The sequence below is a fragment of the Psittacula echo genome (genome assembly GCF_963264785.1).
Source record: "Psittacula echo genome assembly, chromosome: 9".
Taxonomy (NCBI): Eukaryota; Metazoa; Chordata; class Aves; order Psittaciformes; family Psittacidae; genus Psittacula; species Psittacula echo.
Window position 1 is genome coordinate 3,691,068 of NC_137745.1, and position 21,200 is coordinate 3,712,267.

At 46.1% G+C, this 21,200-nt stretch overlaps 1 protein-coding gene and 1 long non-coding RNA gene across 2 annotated transcripts in view; one reads left to right on the forward strand and one right to left on the reverse strand.

Annotated features, from left to right (window-relative positions):
* The first annotated feature begins 2,088 nt into the window (after window positions 1-2,088).
* LOC308225034 lies at window positions 2,089-6,359 on the forward strand. The gene is made up of 3 exons (XR_013957654.1): window positions 2,089-2,222; window positions 4,742-4,868; window positions 5,874-6,359. It is a non-coding gene; the product is annotated as an uncharacterized lncRNA (long non-coding RNA).
* A 2,439-nt stretch (window positions 6,360-8,798) lies between these two features.
* Window positions 8,799-21,200, reverse strand: part of VGLL4 (vestigial like family member 4) — a 44,838-nt gene continuing 32,436 nt past the window's right edge. Inside the window, exons 3-5 of the mRNA XM_080625446.1 lie at window positions 16,923-17,145; window positions 13,754-13,874; window positions 8,799-12,215 (exon numbers count right to left, since the gene is read on the reverse strand). Coding sequence (XP_080481572.1) covers window positions 11,947-12,215; window positions 13,754-13,874; window positions 16,923-17,145 — 613 coding nt within the window. The 3' untranslated portion in view covers window positions 8,799-11,946. The remainder of the gene's footprint in view (window positions 12,216-13,753; window positions 13,875-16,922; window positions 17,146-21,200) is intronic.

Below are 21,200 nucleotides of genomic sequence, written 5' to 3' on the forward strand. Positions count from 1 at the left end.
GTGCAGTTAGGAACGAGTGAGCTATACCTGATGTGCCCCTGAGCCCTGCAGGGCAGCAGCTGATGGTGCAGTACATAGCTAGATAGTTGTCACCCACTGCCTGACACTCTGTGTCACTGGTGCTCTCAGCAATCCTGGGTACAACATTTCTGTTACTTGCTAACTGCATTTCATTGGAGTTCGCTGGTACTGAGCACTACAAACGTGACATAGGCTTCTGTGTAACCACACTCTGGTTTGACAGGGAGAAACAGGGAGCAAGTCAACTAGTGTGTGTGCGACGTTCCCCTATTGCTGCAGATACTCTCATTTCCAGCAGTTTGTAGTATCTGTTACTTAATTTAGCTTCCTGTTGTTAGTATCTGGAAATGTCATTAAGAGATTCTGGTAGATAATGTCAAGATATCCAATGCTTAAAAATCAGGTAGGAACAGAGAATAACAACATACTTGTTGATCTGAGATACTGGGAAAGAATGTGGTTTAAATGTCACTTGAGTGTCAGGAGGGGGCTGACATTCATGCACAGGGACACGCAGCAGAGCATTGTTTCAGAGTATAACCAGATTATGTTTTTTAGTGATTTTGTTGGTATAGTAGTCAGTGATTGTGGCTTCAGAAAATTTCTCAGCTAAAATGTTCTGGTCCAGCTTTCACAGCCTGGAGACTAATGCAGTTAATTATTATTAATTTTAAAAGTGCTGCTTATTTAAAGCAGCTTTGTCCTCTACATAGTACTCATAGACATGGGAAGATGGATTGAGGCAGAGCATATGGGGTGTACCACAGAGGCCCAGTGAGGCCAAAGAAAGTCACATCATTTCCACCTCCCATCCTCTGTCTAAGCATGCTTTGGTGGAGTCTCTTTTGCTGAGTAAGGGCATGGTACAGCAAGACCAACCGTGGCTGAGTCAGCTAGGCATTGGCACAGGACACGTACAGAGATCATACAGCTGTATCTCATCTCTAGCATTGTCTTTTAATACCTTTTAATCAGCTTGGACAGAAGTGAAATTCATTTGCCTTGATTTTTGGATGCTCTAAACCAGACTGATGGTGTCTTGAACTGGGTTTTGGAATTCTGAAAGAAAAAAAGAATCTTACCTTAAGCATGTATTTTAAAAACTTTGTGTAGAAGAGGATTAAATAAATGTGTTAACTTTTAAATGCTTGCTGTTTCAGTTCTGCTCTTTCCTGCATGGATGTGCTGGATGATATGCTTACCGGGATAAAAGAGCTTTGTTATTCTCATGGACAAGAAACACAGAAAAGGAAGAAGTTAGTGGAGTGCACTTCTTAAAATGGGTTTCTGGTTTTGAGGCTTGTGTTGGTTGTTACCAGTCTGACCGGGAGACACTTCGCTGTTTGTTTCACAGCACGTGCACGCTGCTTCCAAAGGGACTCAGGTCCACGCTCAGCTTGGGTTGTTAGCCCCACTGGAAATCAGGGTAGCAATATAGCAATCCAGTCTGAGCGGCTAGAAATAATATCAGTTGTGTTCTCCAAGGCCTGCGCTGCCCTTTTGTGTTTCTGTCCCCTAGAACTGAAGGCTTGGATTCATTTGCAGGAGGAAGGTGTGCATTGACTTCAGTATTGGAACAGAAGAATGAAGAAGCAAGAAGCAAGTAAGAATTGGGCTTGTTTTTATTTTCCTGATTACCAGGCCTTTCTGAGTCAATCTCACCCTAGAGTGGAAATGTTCTCCAGGGGAGAAAAAACCCTTTCCTTGTCTATTTCCTGAGTGAAGTGCAGAGAACTGGCCATGAACCAAGGACAAGGTGTAAATAAGTTGCCAGGACCTGTAGTTTGTTGGACTATAGAGTGGTGTTAGTGATATTTGTGTGGTTTACTGGACTTTCACAGTTTAGTCATTGGCTGTTTTCTCCAGTGAAACTTTCCACAAAAAGAAATACAAAACTTCAGTTATGAGAGAAGAGCAAATGAACTGAGATCCTTGGAAATCACTGCCCACTGCCCCAAATCTCTGCTGTAATGAAGCTCCAGCAATTCTTCTGTCCTACCATGCTAGTGTTTTCTGTTCTTCCTTTGTTTCCATTCTAGATGGAAGAGGGTATGAAGGGGCAGAAGAAAAGCAGAAGTGCCAGAAGCAGAGGAACGTGGAAGAGAGCCAGGACACACAGCTATCAAGAGATTGGCTTCCTATTGGAGGCTTTAGGAGCAGTGGATCAGGGGTGCCCCAGTTTGGGAGCTTTCCCATCAGAGGTACTGTCACTGTTGTGGGATAACTTACATTCCTTCTAAGAGCTTCAGTTTGTTTCCATGCATATTGACAGGTCTTGGCCCTTCTGCTGGTCAGGGCCTGTCCATCTATGGGAAGTTCTGCTGAGGTTTAGCATCAGTTTTCTTCTGTGTTGGGGCTTCCTCTTGGGTTGCTCAAGCTATAAGGTTTCAGAGCTTATTAAGGGAGCAGAGGATAGCCAGACACTTTCCACTTCTCCCTTTCTCTGTTGCAGAAATTGCCGCTTCACTTTTGTCACCCAACTTTTCTGTTGCTCTCAGGAAGGAGAGGAACATTCTCAACGTGCACCTAGAGGAATTAGACCCATACACTTGCTTAAGCAGACTTAAACACCATCCTATGTGGAAGTTCTTGAAGTGTTTTGGTTTGAGGTTGTAGTGTAGCTGATTCCCACATCAGGGCTGCAGAGCTCAGCGGTGGAGGCTTCCTGAGGAGAGACTCTTGACTATTCTCCGGTCTGACCAGTTGGGTAGATGACAGCTTTCTCAGCTCTCAGAATGTTGTTGCTGGTCTCCCAACACTGGGGGTTTTGTTTTGTGTTCCTCCAGTTCCCAAGAATCTGGTTTATTTTTTCTTTAGTTTAAAAATGAGCACATGTGTTTTGTGGCTGTGTAGAAAGACTTGGAAATGTGAAGCTAAAGGGCTCAAGAACAGAATTATTCCCAAATGTAATTATTTGTAATAACCTGATTTTAATTTGGCTTCTGAAAAATCCAAGTGGAATATTTTCTCATGATTTCAGGGAGTTCTGTGAATACAGAACGGGGTTGTGGTGAGGTTCTGGTGCTACTGCCTTACCACCTTACCGTTGTTCACCTAAGTTATAGGCGGAATACCTGCATGGCAAGAAAGCTTCCTTGTCCCTGCAACACTTTGATTTGTGTTCTTTTTGTTAGGCCTTGGTATCAGTGGAGGACAAGCAGCCAGCAAATCAGTGGAGATTTGTGCAAGCAATACAAAATCAATGGTCTCTGCATCCTTTCTTTAGTATTATAGAGGCAGAAAAAACAGTTTTGAACGGCTATGGAGTAGTGTAAAGAAGTCCCCAAGTCCAAGTGCTGTTGATTCTCTAGTAGCAAGAGCACATAGTTGGCAGCTATGATGCTTTATGTGTCAGTATAACCAGCGTTAGATGTTACATTCTGGGCAGCAAATCAAATTGGATGCACTCACGGTTTTCTGTTGAGCTCTGGAGATCTGCATTCTGAGTATAGATTTCATTGCTATTGATGGCTCAAAGGAAGGACTTATTTTATACGTCAGAAGAAGTCAGTTCAAGGAAGGCTCTGCACAGTTGCAGCTTTTGGAGCCTTGGGCAGATGTCACTGTTGCAGTCTGGCAAGGTACTCTGGGTTTACGGCAGCCCCAAGGCACTTAGTGCCAGGTTACTGCAGCTTCAGCAGCCACAGTGGTGTGAAGGGGCCCTGGTGCTGTACCTCAGCTGGGTACATCTGATGTGGGTGGAGGGAAGGGGCCAGCAGCAGATCCACAGAGAGGAGGGCAGGAATTGATGTGTGAGCTGGGTTGGCTGTGCTGGTAAAATTAACACTTCCCTTAGGGCAAAATGCATCTGGGAGGATGTCACAGGAGGGCAGAGGGGAGGGAAGATGGGATCTGTCAGGGACAGCTGTAAAAGGAACACACTTTTCATATAAATAGGAGAATGTTTCCTCCCGCCTTCCTTAGCCTCTCTTTCCTTAATGATGTAGTATTGGTGGATCTGCTGCTATTGACTTGAATCCTCAGCCTTTGCCCAGGCCTTTTCACATTTCCTGTGAGAGCTGGTAGGACTGAACTGCACCCGGAGTTCAGCTGTAGCAAGGCAGAGCAGGAGGAGATCCCACACTCCTCTCTCCTGCACTTCCAAGCAGAAATGGTTTTATTTGTGGGATTAATCACTGAAGTGTCAGCGTTTGATTTAGTACTGCTGATCTTGCATCATCCTGAAAGGTCACAGCTTGACTCACATTACAGGCTGCATTTGTAAGCCTGGCAATAACAAAAGCATTATTTTTTTGTTGGGAGGAAATCTGCTCTTGCCATGAAAATCTTTAAAACAAGAGCCCTGCATCCCGCCGTGTTCTGTGGGTGCAGCTTTGCAGGGCTTGTATTCTTCTTCATTTCCCCACCTGAAAACTCAGCAGTTGAGCTAATGCCATTCCATTGTATAGGCTGGGGAAGCTGAAGGCTGTTAAGTGAACGCATGAAATGGCAGGAGTGGTTCAAAACACCTTTCACTGAGGCTGGTCCAAGCCTCTGTGTCCAACCTGGCCTTGAGCACTGCCAGGGATGGGGCAGCCACAGCTTCTCTGAGCACCCTGTGCCAGCGCCTCAGCACCCTCACAGGGAAGAATGATCATCATCAGTTTGGTATCTGTTCCCATTTATTCTTCCCAGTGCTTCCATCGGCAGGTATCAGGTTGAGGCAGGAGGTTCTCCCTGGGGTCGTTTCTTGCCCGTCAGAATCATGTCCTTGTTGTAGTTCCTTTTGAGAGCAGGTCGTTGGTGCTGTGAAGAGGTCGGGGTGGAGCGCGTGTTCCGCAGGGCAGGAGCTGCGGCGGGAAGGCGGTGATGTCCATGGCTGCTGCTGCACGTCGCCAGTGTCAGAGGTGAGACCTCAGCTCTCCGCTGCTCTGTTCCCTTGGGTTTGTGTTCACAACAGTGGTGTTTGTGTCACAGCCCAAGAGGCTGTAGCAGCCACACAGCGTCAGTAACTGTAATGCCATCACAAAACGTTTGATGAGTGAAAGTAACATCAGGTTAAATGAAGGGATTTATAAACACAGTGGCAGTACGGGAAAGCTGCTGCTGTAAACCACACAGCAAATGCTGCCTTACCTGTGGTACTGCTTGGAAACACACCTTTTCTTCTCAGGAAGTCTGAGGATTTCTGTAGCCTTCACTTGTCACTTGGAAAGAAAAAGGGAAAAGGAAAAGGAAGCAGGCAAAGGAAAGGCGAGGCCGTTGCTTTCATCTCTCCAGCATCGTTAGTTCTTTCCATTATTGTCATCCCCACTTCCCCCTCCAAAAAACCAACCAACCCAACCCAACATTTCTGGGTGAAAGGCTGGGTTTAGGCTGAGAACGGAGGAGACAGGTTTTAGATAAGCAACTTTTTGACTATTAAATGTAGCAGGCACGGGGCTGACACAGCTTCATGTTGGCAGCTGCCTTTGTGTCTGTGTTTGTGATGAGGACAGATGTTCTCCTTGGCACATAAGAAAGCTGCTGCTCAGCAAAATGAAATGTAAAATCAGAGTGACCAGTGCAGCAGTGAGCAGTGACTGGCCAGCCTGCAAGCTGAGACAGCCTGATGTGAATGTCATGAGGTGGGTTCTTACTGGGAGTCAGCAGCTGCTTTGTCATTATTTAGAAGCTATAGAGAAAGGAATTCTGCTTTTTCCAGCTCTTAAAATCTTGATGCAGGGCACTGAGTATCCATTGAGACAAATCTCAGGCCAACAGGTAGAGATGCTTAAGTGATACAGCAATTGGCAGCTACAGAACCACTGTAGCACATGGTGGTCTGATGGATTGGGTTCCTGTGATGATTGGGTCACAAAGGAAAACAAGAGAGTTTCCTATTTAATGTTCCTTGTGGATTCTGTTGTCAGGAGCTGCCTCCAGGATGAGAGTCCACTTCTAGCACCGGAAGCAGGAGCCCCATAGGAGGAGCTCATCCTGGAAAGAGCCTGGCGTTCTGCAGTCCCTCTCCATCCTGTGGCAGAGTTAAGTCTGTGTTCACTGGTGTGGAAGCTCCGAGAAGAGGGGCAGCCCTGGGGGTGAGGTAGAGGAATGCCGAGTGTGTCAGCAAAGAGCCGAGGGCTCTGCCTGTGGCAGGGGTTCCCTGGGCCAACAGCCTGCAGAGGGGTCCCATGGGCATGATGCAGAGGGCTGGGCTCTGCTCTCAGCATGTCCCTTCTCTGTGAGCGCTCAGGTGCGACGGGCACAATTGAGCACTTCCCAGCAATTGAAATTCAAACCTGGTGCCAGCCTCGCCAGTTGGTCCAGAGTGGCCTCGGGCACACGCTGAGCATAGACTTTTGATGAAGTGTAACATTGAGTTCATTGTCTTGCACTTTAACCACTGGTTTTGCAATGACGGCTCGACACTGGGCTTGGTCTCCTCCCGCAGCTTCTTTCAGCCTGTGCTGAGGGCGTTCCTAAGGTTCATGAGCTTGCTGTAAACTGTTAAATGCCCCAGGGAAAATGTGAAATCAGAGCACTGGGGTTAGAAGTGGTGTCTGTGGCTTTAGATCACAGATGAAGTGGCTTCCTCTCCCCTTATCTTCTCCACAGAAAGGACTGGTGAGCAGCAGTGTCTCCCTGGGTCAGCGTCCCTGGGTCAGGGACTTCATTACAGTCACACAGGTTTGAAGACCGAAGGCTGAGCACCAGTGGGAAGCCCTCGTACCTGCATGGTTTCACCCCTGGCTTTGCCATTGATCAGAGGTGAGTGAGATCTACCCTCGTCTGCTGCTCCCTTTCAAGGCTTGTGCCGTGCTGTGGAGGAGCAGCCCCGCAGTGTATTGGATGTCACTCGTGGTGCGGAGCAGTGCCCAGCACCTCTCGTGGGTGGAACAGCCCCAGGAAAGCCCTGGGACAGGGCACTGCCTTGCACAGACCAGAGATGCAGAGGGCTGCTGCCTTGTGTGCTGTGACAGGAGAGCACCAAGGGGAAATGGGGGAGCTTTGTCTGAAGAACAGGGCAGCTGCTGTGGAGCTATAGGTAACTGCAGTTCGAAACCAAGCAAATTACCTATTCTGGTTCTTGTACACAGGAAGTGCACTCGAGAGAGCTGCTCCACAGAGGTGCAGCATGTTCCCACTGAAGGAGAGCTTTAAAAATTATTCAGTTGGTGTATTTTAGTTACTGAATTGGTGGTTTTTCTGTCGTTGGCCCTTCAGGATAAAGTGTGCTTCACCACTGTCTGCTGGGGGAAGAGCTGGAGACACCATGTTAGTGTACTTGGAGCTGTAGCCATGCCAGAGGAAGGGGAAGCTCCTGTGTCTGGAGGATGCAGACTGGTTTCTTATTTCACTCTTCCTCAAGAAGGATCTAAAGATAGTGGTGAATAGGCCCTGCACCAGGGACAGGGGGCCAGGGCCAGCGAGTACAGCCCTGACACAACCTGCATCTCAAACACTCCCGACGTGTGGTGCCAGGGTGTCACGTTGAGCAATGCGACACCGTGGTGTGGGGGCTGGCGCCGTTCCTGCAGCCTTCATGGATGGGTCACGGGCTCCCAGCGCTGCTGCTGCACAAAGCCCTTTGGAACAGGGCTGTGGGAGCGTTTGTGTGCTGTCACCATGGGGAGGACGGGGTTTGTTCCCCGCAGGCCCCAGCACAGCCTGTGGAGCAGGATGTCCTGCTGGTGCAGGATGGCTCCATCTCCAGTGTTGAGCTGGTTACACCTTCGAGTGTTGTGAACACTCCATCTGTAAGGTCCAACAGGTCAGCTGCAGTGTCACGGTGTAGCTGCCTTACAGGCAGCCGCAGCAGTTCCCTGCAGGGCTTGCTGCAGCAGTGGCAGGAATCTCAACATCCATCTGACACCAGTGCACCCCTACTGAGCCTGTGAGCTCCCCTCACTGCTGCCTGCTGTTGTGGTTGGAAAGGGGGCAAATGTTGTGCAAGTTCCCAACAACCCCACAGGGTGAGCAAAATCCCTTGGGAAGGTTCCATACGGTCAGGTACCAGCAGCACTGTTGGTGCTACACCCATCTGTTGTTGGTACAGATTTAGCAAGTACACAGACAGGAGCACTGCCAGTGTGCTACACACCGTTGTACACTCCTGTTGCATCAAACCCTCACTGTCTACTCTGTGTGTTTGTGTGTGAAGTTCATGGTCACAGCTAAAATGGCTTGAAATACATAGAAACTGCACCCAGGAGGGGTCACTCGCCAAACGATGCAGAAAGATGCACACTCCATCCCCGGCGTGTTTGGGATGTCAGGTCTGGTTTCTAAAACTAAACCCCTGCTTTGAATGGAATTAACACAAATAACGTGCGGCTGCGTGTATGCGTAGGAGTGAGGTTATGGACGCAGTGGGAAGTTACCTTTTGTTTAGGTCACAGGAGAAGATAAGCCATGACAAATAGTGTAGGACTTAGTAATGGTGTGAAGCATGGGTGTAGGGTCCAGTTTCTCTAGGCCATGGTGCCACCCTTTGTGTAACATTACTGCTAACGAGAAAGATTATGTGGCAGAAAAATGTCTGTATTTTAACCTTTATCACACAGAAAACAGAGCAGGGTAAGTTACTGACCTGAAAGGCAGCCATGCTGCTGGTCCCGCTTCACACAGGCCCCAAAATGTTGGTGCAGGGATGCTTTTTCCTAACAGGAAGCCAGCTCCCATCCGGAAGCAGACTGGAGGCTCTGTGGCACCAGCCTCCCTCCCAAGGGCTCTTAAAAGTGTGTATTTAGCTGCTTTCCATGGACATGGGGAGAGGACTGTGTCTCAGCTGCATTAAAACTCATCATGCTGGATGCATCCTAATGGGGCCTCCTAAATCCAACCCCTGACTGGAACAGTCTCACCCATTCCAGTGCCACTGAAGCCTGTTACTCCTACCTGGCTTTTCAAATAATTCAGGCACTTCCACTACAACAGTAATTTCGTGTCTCCTTGGTTTTAGGGTCTCCTCCTCTAATTCCAGAGCCTCCTCTCCTACATTCACTTGAAGTTCCTCTGAAGGCTTGTGCATGGTTCACCAAACTCCCTCAAAATTCAGGTAATCAGGTTTTTAAGGATTTTGTTTTTAAGGATTAACCATCTCCAGTCAAATGAATGAATGGAAAACACTCACTGGAAGCGGTGCTGGCCCGAAGCACAAGCCCTTGCGTTTCTACATTGGAAATACAGCTGCCTTCAGTTAGGGAGGAGTTCCTGTCCTCGGGATGGAGCCTGAAGAGGGACAGAACAAGATGAGGACACTGGTGTCTGATGAGCGGAACTGCTCCGGGGGTGTGCTCCAACCCAGGGCCAGGCAGAGGCGAGATCCCTGGTCGCTGACACCTTCCAGCCCGTGTCCCGGGGAGGCAGCAGCACACAGCGCGTGCTCGCAAGCCCTGTCCCCCCGCAGCACAGACGCTGACGCGCGGTGATTTAAGAGCACTTTTATTGTTCTTTAAGGCTACTTTTAAGTAAAAAAAAAAAAAAAAAAAAAAAAAAAAAAAAAAAAAAAAAAAAGCCGTCCCCTCCCGCCCCGTTCATTCCCGGCGGGAAGCGGCCGCGGGACACGGGTTGTACACATTTACACACACAGAGTCTGCCAGACGCAGCTGTAGGTGACCTGGCTCCGTGAGGGAACCACCGCCGCGCACGGCGGCGAGGTCAGTTTAGTTTCCTTCCACCTCCCCCCCCCCACCCTTTGGCTTTCAGGACATTATTGTGTCTAATACGTGTTTTACCGGACATACCACATTACATCGTTATTGCCCTCAAATCCATTTACCTATCTCAGATAAGTAAACGTAATCTTGTAAAACAGCTAGTATTGAAAATATTAGCTTTAGAAACATTATCTTGTTTGTGTTTACAAAGAAATATAGGAGTCACATTTTCCACAGAGTCCATCTACAGCATTAGTATTTAATGTTACAATGCTCAGTAGCCTGTAGCAATAACAAACGAGTGGCTATTAATGCTAATGCAGTGTTCTCATAGAATAACTGTGTTCCTGCACTTTTACTGTATTACAGACAAATCTACAACAAAAAAAAAAAAAGATCAACTTTTTTCTCCGAACAAAAAAAAAAAAAAGAATGATTACAATAAAGGAAAAGGGAAAAATTAAATAGCTACATATCATTAACAAATTAATTGTTCCTCAAAAAATACCTACAAATTTCTCTGTACATTCTTTACGCACAGCGTAACGATGGTCTTAAAGTTACCTATATAAAAAAGTGTTCTTTTAACAATCTTCCTACAGAGAGTAGGGTACTGAATGCCAAAGCAAGGAAGCGTTGACTACCCAGTAGGATGGTAGTGAAATGTGTCAAACTGGGGGCTTAGGTGGTGGGGGTTTCATTTGTTAAAAGAGAATTGAGCAGCCACCTTCTCAACCAGAGCAAGAGCCGATCTCCCGATCCTTCCAAATTAAATAGCTTAACTTTACAGAAGAAAACAAAACACAGAAGTAAAAGCCACAATGGACCCAATACTGTAACGTAGTCCATAATACATCACATGTAGTTCATCTTCCAGCTAGTTCTAACTTTCTACTCTGAACCAATTGTTTCAGGTAACGCAGTATAAAAACAAAACCCTAGTTGCAACTGTACTGGGAAGATGGAATGTCTGGGGGAGAGCAGTTACACTTAACAAGAAGAAAAGCTCTTTACTAGCCCAGCTGTGGGTTTACGCCTGCCTCTATCGCCTAATTTCTAGTTAGTAGCTATTAATATAGCAAATGATAATAAATGCAGTAATACCTGTATAAAGTTCTCTACTGGAGGAATGTATGCTGCAACTTGGCATCATAGGCTTATGGATAAGCTTAAAAAAACTAAAGATCATATTTCACACACTGTAACAATCTGTTGTCCAGCCAAGATACGTCACGGTAGCAGTTTCTGCAGCTGGTTCAAGGTGGATTACACAGACTTGGGGTTAGGAAGCAAATCCCTGGTAAGCAGACAGGAACAATGACTCGGTCATGCGCAAAGCTGTAGCATCCTGTACCACGCACCATCTATCTCTGACTGCGTCGTCCGAGGCCTGGCCTGAGCCTGTCCTCTTTGCTGGCTGCTACTAAAGTGAATATCAAATACAAATATCATAGAGTACAACTGTACCAGCAGTAAGTATATCTAGGATTGTTACTGACAAAAATAAACTAATTCTGAAGAGAAGCTAATAAGTATTATGATTCTTACTGTCTATACATTAATAGATACCAGCTATTTTTCATAAAACATGCATCGTTAAGCACTATTGAACCCTCCAACCTCAGCTCTACTCTAGCAAACTGCAGTGTTTAGGAAAAAATGCCCGTGTTCTGTAAATTATGCAGTCCAGTTGCAAGCACTAAGCACCTGAAATCTAAAGAGAGAAAGACCTATAACCTGTATGAGACTTCCCCTTCCAAAGCTGTTTTGCTTTAAGAAAAAAAATCAAACTGATAGAAATGTCATCCTTAAACCCTTTTTTCAGCAGTTTGCCCTCAAAATATTAGCATCTTCCAGAAAGTTGCTATGCAACTTCAGTCCTCCTCCAATAGTGCAAATCATACATGACAGTTCTTTTCAAGTATATACATACAACGTTACTTCACAGAGGGAAAAATAACCAAAACGAAACAAAAAACCCCAAAGCAATGTAAGCAAACCAGACAAATTCTAGTTTCAAGAAGCTAATAGAAGCAAAAAGCACTTGGGTCAACCAACTAAGCGTGATGGCTTTTGTGGATTAGCGTGCATTAGTTTTTTTTAAGGGGCAGCAGATTTGCATCAGAGGTTTCTTTGGTAATTGAGGCAGGAAAAAAGGATGCTACATCAGATGAATCTTTATGAAATAGTTCCTGCTATTGTCTTTAAGGGCACCCTTTGACAAACAAAAAGTGAGTACACAAAAACATGTGTTGAAAACTAACCTCCCTTCCCCAACACTACCTTAAGCACTGTTCAAAGCTCAGTCAAACCATGCAAATTCACAAGGGTCACGGTCCTCTCCTCAGGAGACCACCGAGGGCGAGTGATTGTGATTGACCATGTGAGAGGAGGGGGAAGACTGGCCCCGCCGCGACGCGGACTCGGGGCTGCTCGAGACGCCGTCCTTCGCAGCTTTGATCTGCAGCCACGTATCCCCAAGTGCTTTGGCAAAGTGGTCGTCGACTGATCCTGTGATGGACACAGAGTTTGCCACTGGCTCAGGCTCCTTGTAATTCTTGCCAAGGCTTCGGCGGAAGTGCTCTTCCACCACCGGGTCGCAGGCAGTGGTAGCTGCACAGGGGAAGGAGGCAGACAGTGCGTTATTTCAGGGCAGAAGCCTGGCATTTCTACTGTTTTCCTCAGCATAAAGCAAGACTTTACAGCAGCACAGAGCTGTTAGTGAATGGGAAAAGTAGATGGAAGGGGCTGAAATGAAAAGTAATAAATGGAGTTAAATATCTTTTTATTTCTGCAACCTGCAGCTGTTAAGCATTCTATGTACAATTTTAGTTCTTCCTCAGGCTAGTAACAACTACAGCTCTCGTTCTATGGAAACACTCTCCCAAACAATCCCACAGAACTCATATTTAGACTTAAATAGAATTAAAGATGGAAGCAGTCCTTTAAAATCTGCTCGCAAGCCTGCTGATACCAGTTGGATGTGAGGAGACCTCATTCTAAATTACAGTGTGCCAAACGCTGATTTCAGGGTATCATCTTCCTCTACATACTTTGTGCTGGGAACCAGTCTGAAAGCTGACTGATTCCCTACCTCTGCATTAGGTACTGCAAGCATTAAAATAGTATCATAGTATTGCAAGAGAAACAAAGAACCTTAAAAAACAGGTTTTGCGCAACAACAGTGGTTAATTCTTCAGGCTCAATGTGAGAGAGCTGCAGTTTCATGCTTTAGAAACAGTATCTGTGTGTCTACATGAGATTTATCTTTAAAGTCCCCTTCAAACTGGCAGGATCCATGCGACTGCCCTTAGTGCCACAGACAGGCTTGACCGATCCCAAAATACACTGGATTATTGGCACCAAGACCTGTTTCAAGTGACACAAGACAAGTATTTTCTGACAACGTTCACCACTGCTCCAGAGCCCATGTAAATGCAGCTGGGGCTCGAAGAGGGAGCTCACCCTGGACAAGTACCAGCAGGTTTCTAGCAAACTGGTGTCCTCTCAGGTCCTTCACGCCAGTGGTTCCTGTGAGGGTGAAACGTCTCCTCCAGAGTCCCGCTGCAGTCATTAATTCCAATTTTCAACAATACAGGGATCTTTTTATGAATAATAACAACCACACACACACCCACACTGTGGAATTCCAGGGTCCCACCTCTTGTCTTGCTGGTGCACGGGAGGCAGAAAGCCGACACTCCCTGCTTGGGCACAGCTGCCCTCCACAGCAGTGTGTGCTACCCACACAGACAGAGGTGGAGGGTGTACCTTCAGGAAGAGGTATTTGTGACTGCAGCTGAATCTACTGACTCCTGAAGGAGTGGAGAAACTGCAGCACCTCAAATGAGAGCATGGCTGGATCTGCTGTCCATTAGACAATAAATAAGGACTTACTTGTTTGTGTGGAGTGTTTGTTTGTTTAAAGCAGCTTTTCAGAACAAGAAGAAAGAACCCCTCTCTCCCTAATTCTGAACTGGTACTTCCAATGTGGCACAGGATTGGCGGCTAGAAAGCCTGCAGAGAGGTGGCTGTTGTTCTGCCTCCCTTTGTCCCTGCTTGTTAATACATCAGTGCCTACACTGGGTGGAAGGTAACAAGGCTGTGCTGCTCTCCCAGGGTGCGAGGGGCAGCGCAGGGTGCACACTTACTGCTGGCGGGCCTCCGGTACGTGGGCATGGCGGAGGCACAGCCGCTGTGCGCGATGGGGCAGTGGGACAGGTTGCAGTTGCGGTTGTTGGCAGAAGCGCAGGTGATCACCGAGGGACGGTTCTGAGGGGGGACAAGAAAGAACCTGTCAGTCACTATCAGCCAAAGCTGTACCAGCAGCAGTTCACTGCAGCAGCACTTGAGAGTGCTGAACAGAATCCCAGCAGTGAAATAACCCATAAACCATCCAATTCAGCAAAGAGTATTAAACCCCAAAATACTTGGCTGTTGTTTCTTTGCCTGATTAAAAAAACCACTACAGTGCATTTCCATCATGGTTCTTAGATATTTAAGTGGCAAGCAGCCATATAGAAAAAGTGCAGCGTAAAAGCAAATCATGAAAAGCACTGAAGTGATTTTACAGTGACTGTTTCAACTTCACAGACAACATTACATATGCAGAACTAAATGTCAACACAGCAAACACTTGTTCCATTCTGGTGCCACAGATCCTCGTGATCCCAGGACTCAGCCAGGCTTTACACATGTTGCAGGTATTTGCCTCCTTAGTGTTACTCATTTTTTGATGGTACCATTTTTCCTTCAGGAGCTCACTCTTCCCAGCCTGGCTGATCCTGTACTCCCTACTTTGGGCACAAAATATAAGCCCATAAGATTAAATTATAAAGAGCACCTGAGTGAGTCTTGACCACAAATACTTTCTTGTTGTAATTAATCTGTTTTTCTCGTGCTGCTTAATACATCACCCTTCTTCGTTCTCAACACATGCAAATTCCCCAAAGTGTTCATCCCACACCCTGAATTCCACAATGGATACTCCGTACAGTGTAATCATGAAGTACTCTTACAGTTGTTCACTATGTACATGTTGCATTGAAACAAGGCCTAAGGAGGAGGAATGTCCGAGTTTCTCAGGTGGCTGAAGGGAAATGAAGGGGATTCGAGTATTTTTGCTTTGCATCTTTGGTATATTTTATGATGCAAGGAGTCCATTTTGCTCCAGCCAATGCAAGTTAACTGGTAAGTGTCCAAAGGATTAACTGAAGGGCTGTAATTAACAGAGTTTTAATTTCCTGTCCATTTTAAAATCCTGTGCAGCAAACCCACAAGAAGCACTGCTTTACCTACCACCACACAGAGTCAGTGAGGAAGGAAAGAGTTTTCATTGTGTAGTGGTACTTTAGTATGCAGAGTAAGAGCAAGGCCAAAGTGAGAGTTTGGAAGGGAAGGTTTAACACTGTCTGGACCCAATAGGAATGATGCTATTCACATCTTACTGCACTGCAGCAAAGTACAAAAAGTAAATAAAGAATTATTTGATTTTTCTGGAAGCATTTATTTTCTATATAGGGACCAAGACTTTGTGCATCTATGAAGCAAGTTTTGAGAACTGTATATATGCTGCTCTTTTTTCCTTTAGAAGAGTATTTTAGACATGCAAGAGGTGGGAAGTAGAGACGGAGACAGGCAGCAAACAAGGATGCACGTCAAAGTACCACAGAGGATCTGCAAGGCAGGATAAGGCATGTGTAGTTCTGTGTGTACAGGTGCACTGAGCAGACTGCACAGATTTAGATGAGAATACTGAGATAAGCTGAGAATTGAGTGACAGTGACTACAGCAGCTGAAATACGAAGGTATTTTTTCCCACCTCTTTATTAGAAACAGGGTAAGATGAAAATCCCATTGAACATATTAAGGTGTAAAAAAATAAGTAAATCCAAACCCAACAAAAGAACAAATTGTCAAACCTGGGTTTCTGTTGGGTTTTCCAATACACTTTTTGCTCTGGCTGATTTCTACAATGTGCTCTCTTAGCAAGGTCTAACCTCAACATCCAATTTTCCAAGAAAACAGATTGTAACCTAGATCAAAATGTCAAAGATAACAAGAGAGAGGAAGCTGGTAACAGGCACCAGGAATGGGCCCAAGTCAAACACCCCAAGAGCCCGGTGTCAGAGGTGGTGGCTGCTCTGGCTGCCAGGACACTACCAAAGGGCACCAGTGTCGTCAGTGGCAGTGAGGCCCCTTCCTCCTCTGTCATCACCCAACACTGAGAGCAAAGAGGAGTCGTTCTGCACAGAACAATAGCTCTGCAACCTGTGTGCCAAATGATGCAAGAGAGCAGCTACGCTAGTGCAGAGCTCGGCCTTTTGGCAAAGCAAAATGGAAGAGACAAGTGTACACAGGCAACCACCGTGAAAACCCACACAGCAGATGTAAAGTATACAGCTGCGGTGAAGAGCAGCTCTCATACATTGTGTATGAAAAATCCCAGCCTCTGAAACATCATCTGCTCCAAGTGTTTACCCTTTGCAGGACATCACAACAGGGGAAGGAGGAAGGCAGGAAGGAAGAGCTTGGGCATGTTTGATTTCTCAACACTGCAGCTCATCACAACTCAATTGTCTTGCTTTGTCTCTCCACTTGGGATAAAAACAAGTATGACAGAAGGAAACTACTACTGTCTAACCTGCACAGAGATAGCACATCTTCAGCAGTTCTGAAGAAAAACAAACACAACATACAAGATGGCAAGCCAAAAACCAAACAACCAGGCAAAACCAAACCAGAACACTGCAGCATATGGAAATAAACAATAATCAAAAATAATTACTTTGTTTTAGGAAAAGTCATTGTGGAAGAGCAATACTACTCTGAACAGCACAATGAATGCTTATGGCTGGCTAAACCAACTAAGGTCATTCCAGCTTCCTTCACCTGGAAAATTCAGTGACAAATTCTCCGTGATGCCCTTTCTGTCTCACAACTCTTCTTCAGCAGTCCCAAGAAGAGCTCAAGTGAATACCTGCTTTACCTGCAAACTGCGTCAGTTACTGCCTAGCAGGCACTGGAGCTCCGTTCAACCACAGACTTTGCATTCCCAACTAAAACAGCATTCACAAGCTTAGCAGAGCATCAGAGAAAGCAGGAAATGTGTGACACTGACACACCAGTGATATATTCACATCAAACACAATGAGCTGGGACATTCATTGTGCATTTTAAAATACTTTTTGCCTGAGGAACAGCACTGCCTACCTACTGTAACTCACAATACGTTCTGCTTGCACCTCCACAGTCCTCATTGTGCCTACAGCAAGGATTCATACACCCACCCACAGCTTCTTGTCAACTAGAAGCCAGTACCTGCTGCCGTTCCACAGAAGTCAGTGTAGGTGTGATGCCAACTGTCCGGGCTGCATCCATGCTGTTTTTGGTCAGTGCTAGAGGTTGATCCATGGTCAAGCTTGGGATTGAGGCATACATGTGATTGGCATGAAGGCTCATTGTCGGGGCAGCAGCCCTCTCTATGGGGCTGCGACTCCTCTCTCTGTGCTCCTTCCGAAAATCTCCATTGGCAGTCTTGTTTCTAAGGCAGGAAAGAAAAACAAGATCAAAGGACTCACTATTGTGACAAGCTACAATGAGATATACAACACTGAATCCCTTCAAGAGGCAGGAGGCAATGCATTCTGCTGGGCCTGTGGGGAGGGGCAGAGAACCCCCCCCTCTGTGAGGTATCCCTGCTCTATCCAGCCAGTGACCTGCATCTGCAAGCTCTGGCAACCAACAGTTTTCTTCAGCCTAGAATTCCCTCAGATCCTTAGCTAAACGCACCAAGTTAAAGGAACACCTCTGTTAAGATCAGACACCTCCTCATTTCACATACTATTAATCCCACTCTGTCTCCTGACACTGCAATATTCTCTAAGCATTACTAAAGCCCATGAAAAGTCTGTTTTCCTGAAAAGCCATGGCTGTGAGCAAAACGCAGTGAGTCACAGCAGGAAGCAGGATTTTCACAGCACAAAAGGAAGGAGAAGCTAAACCGCACTTTTCCCAGAATCACTGAATTAAGCCAGTCTTTAAAAAGGATAATTTCAAACTACTACTGAACAATAAACCTCAGTAAATGTCCTTGCATCATTAGCCTATCACTCACTGCAATTTAAGTAATACTGATTTGGGGCTTACGTGTGAGGCATTTCAGTTTCCACACATGAAAGGCGAACCAGTGAGCCACAGACGTACAGCGCTGTGAGGGGTTCACGTGCTGCAGCGCCCAGTGCCTCAGTGCCACAGGGCAAACCCAGTCCATCTTTCACACAGGAAAGCACTGGAGGAGAAAGCTGCTTCTATGCAACATACAATTCTGTCTTCAGAAGGTTCTTGACACAAGAGGGAAGTGTCCTGTAAGTGGGTAAAATCCAAGGTAGGCTGACAGCTGAGGGGAAAAGGAACAGAAGCCAAAGCCCTGCCAGCAGAGGGAAAAGAGGAACCCCAAAGCTTACCAACCAAAAACCTGCAGGAGTGCCCCAGGAGTCGGGGTGGTCACTGAGTTGCACAGCATTTGTTTAAGCGCCTTTGGAGACCACATAAACCATTAGCTTTGACGGCATCCTGTGGCAATGGATTCTTCCATTAAAACTACGCACTTGTTGGGTACCTTTTCTTCACAGGCTGGTTTTGTTTCTTTTAAACCTGGAATCTACTGACGTGCTCTGCTATCACCTTGTTCTTGTATTAGGAGAGGCAAAGCCATGGCTCCCTGCTGATCCATCTTCACACCCCTCCCGAGTCCATGTCTGCCCAACAACCTTTTTTCTCCCAGGTAATACTTCCTTCAGGTACAAACTGTTCCCACACCTTTGTCATCCCTATGGCCATCCTTGTGTTAGAGCTGTAGTCCTTCTTGAGGTGAGGGTCCAGATCTTTGCTGCATTCAGGAACTAATCAGCTATTCCTCAGCTTGCTCAGGAGTCACTTGGCTGTACACAGATCTGCTGTTGCTGCCTGAACCAAAACTCAATTAAGCACAGTAGAAGTCAGGGTTAATATGATGCCAGGCAACCACAGTGACTTCAGGACACAGCTTACTCTCTCTGCCAAATTCCCTTGATGTGCTTAGGAGGAACAGTCAACAGAATACTACAATATGTAACCGTTCAGATCCCTCACCTCTGCCTCCCCCCCTGCATCCCCTGTCCCTCTTAACTAATTACAAATCAGTAGTTGCTGATTAGCAGAATGGACCATAAAATCTAACCTTTAAAGTTTCACAGCTGGTGCTCAAGAGGTTCTCTGAAAATCATGTGTTTCCTGAATCCTTCTTTGCAGGCCAGGTTCAGTCAGAATCTTCAGAAAGAGCAGCACACTAACCACCAGGAAATACATTCTCACAGTGCTACATTTCCCTCTCCTGCCAGCGCTGGTCCCATTTCAATTCACAAGACTACTCTGCAGTATCAGCATTCACAAGAAAGACGTTTAGAATTGCAGCGCTCTGAGCTAATGACTGATGCAAATGTGTGACTTGAGGCAGCACAACAGACTCTATATTTAAAGTACAGTAGCCTCATCTAGAGTTACAGCACTGAGGCAGCCACTGAGCACAACAGCATCATCCATCACCACCCCTGAGGAAGTAAGGATGGACTTCACAAGCAGTGTGCCTTTGCCGGCTGGTTTGTACCTGGACAACAGCCATTAGATAGCCTGGGAAAGAGCAACATGAAAAGACAAGGCTAAAATCATTGTTCAAGCGATAAAGGCAATGCTGTGTAGAGGGGGACTCCCTCTCCTTGCTGCAGTGCAGTTATCTTTGGTGGCTGCAAGCCAAGATCTTACTGTTCAACTAAATATTATCTGGTCTACTACAACTTAAATAGCCATTTGGAGGCTGCAAACCCACATACAGCTCCAGCAGGTTCCATGCTTCTCACTGCCTCAAAGAAAAAAAGTAACCCCTTCTCATAATGCCTACGTTTTGGCTTAATAAGCACAAGCTGATTTTTCAAAGGAAAAAACTTGGTTTCCTCCACCCAAAAACGCTTGTAAAATGAAACAAAAAATGTACCCACACCAGTTGCTTGGGTTTTTTTCCTTAGAACTGAGGATTTCAGCAACTCAGGGCTGCATTTCCGGGGGGGGCAGGGCTGTCAAGTGACCAGCCATGACCAAACCTCCTGAAATTCCCAAGCAAAAGACATTTTCCAGTTTACACAAGAGCACCCATGTCACTCCTCCTTCCTTCACACAAACAGCCACAGCCCTACGTGTTGGTGAACTTGGGAGTTTTTGCTGGGAAAAACCAAAGCAAAGCAAAACGAAACCCCAAGAAAACTCTTCTGCAAAGGTTTTTGGAAGCAGAGACTGGGAAAGTGGGAAATGGGCTCAGCCTGAGGCCAGGGAGCACAGCCCAGCACAGTGACCTTCCCTAAAGATACCCAGCATTATGAAGCTCTCTTCAGCAATCTCAGCACACCACACCCCAGCCCTTTCTGCAGGCAAGTATTCCCTCTGCCCAAATCAGAGCAACTCCTCTTCCCGGCAGGGAACTGTTCATACCCCGCTCTTCAATGCTCCTCAGTTCATCTACCTTCAACTACACAGTCTGGGCAGAAAGTGAGCCTGAAGCTTCAATTCCACGTCAGGCTGTATTTTGTCCTGAGCCCAGCTGAAAATGCTACAGCACCGTGTGGAACAGTAACATGATAGCTCTGCTCGTGTGAAAACACACCAGCACTTCTGAGTCCCTCCTATTGAAATATAAATAGCAAACCCTACAGGCATCTGACTCCACTCGTAAAACAATTGGGCAGAAAATTATTTATAGAGTAGTTATCGGCCTCACGTTATTAAATAATTTCAGTTTAAAATACAACTTCAAAAACAGTTTTAGATTAGGAACTGAAAGTTTGTTACAATATTATTATTATTATCATACTTGAGAGAAGCCATTCTTGTTTTGATCTTAGATGCTTTGCCTGAAGGGGCAATCAAAACTGCCTGTTTGAAGAGAATTATATTTCACTGAAGTCAGTTAGCTTAACAAATCCCCCTGCACTGAACAAGGGCAGAGATGCATCTCTTAGTTCAAACATAAGAGCAGAAAATTACAAAGAAGGATTTCTGACCATGTTTGAAAAATAACTTAAAAATACATGCTACAAATAAATCCAGCTGTCCAAACAGCGTTACCATCCCCCAGCTCCACACTGCCCTAAGGATCAGCATGTGTGACTCTGGACTCCCATCTCCTGTGGTGAAGATGTCAGTGTACTCAATTCACAGCGGTGAGAGCCACTGAGCCCAGGCAGTGGGACACTGTCACCTCAGCCATGCCTACCACCCTTTCCTTCCCTGCTGACAGGGGCAGGCAAGCTGCTTGCAGGCTTATTCTAGTAAAATTATACACCATTCCAACCTTAAATTCTTTTCTCTAGCATTTGAAAAACAGACATTGTTTTCCATGTCTCTCCCCAGTGAATCATAACCAAGGCTTCAGCACTTACCAAGCATCATGTGCTCAGATGGATGTCATACCAAAACCACACACATCCTGACTGAGAGCTGAAAGCCTGCTGCAGTGGGGTTCTAAATACCGTTTCTTAATTGAAAGCCATGTTTGAGCCCTCCTCAGGA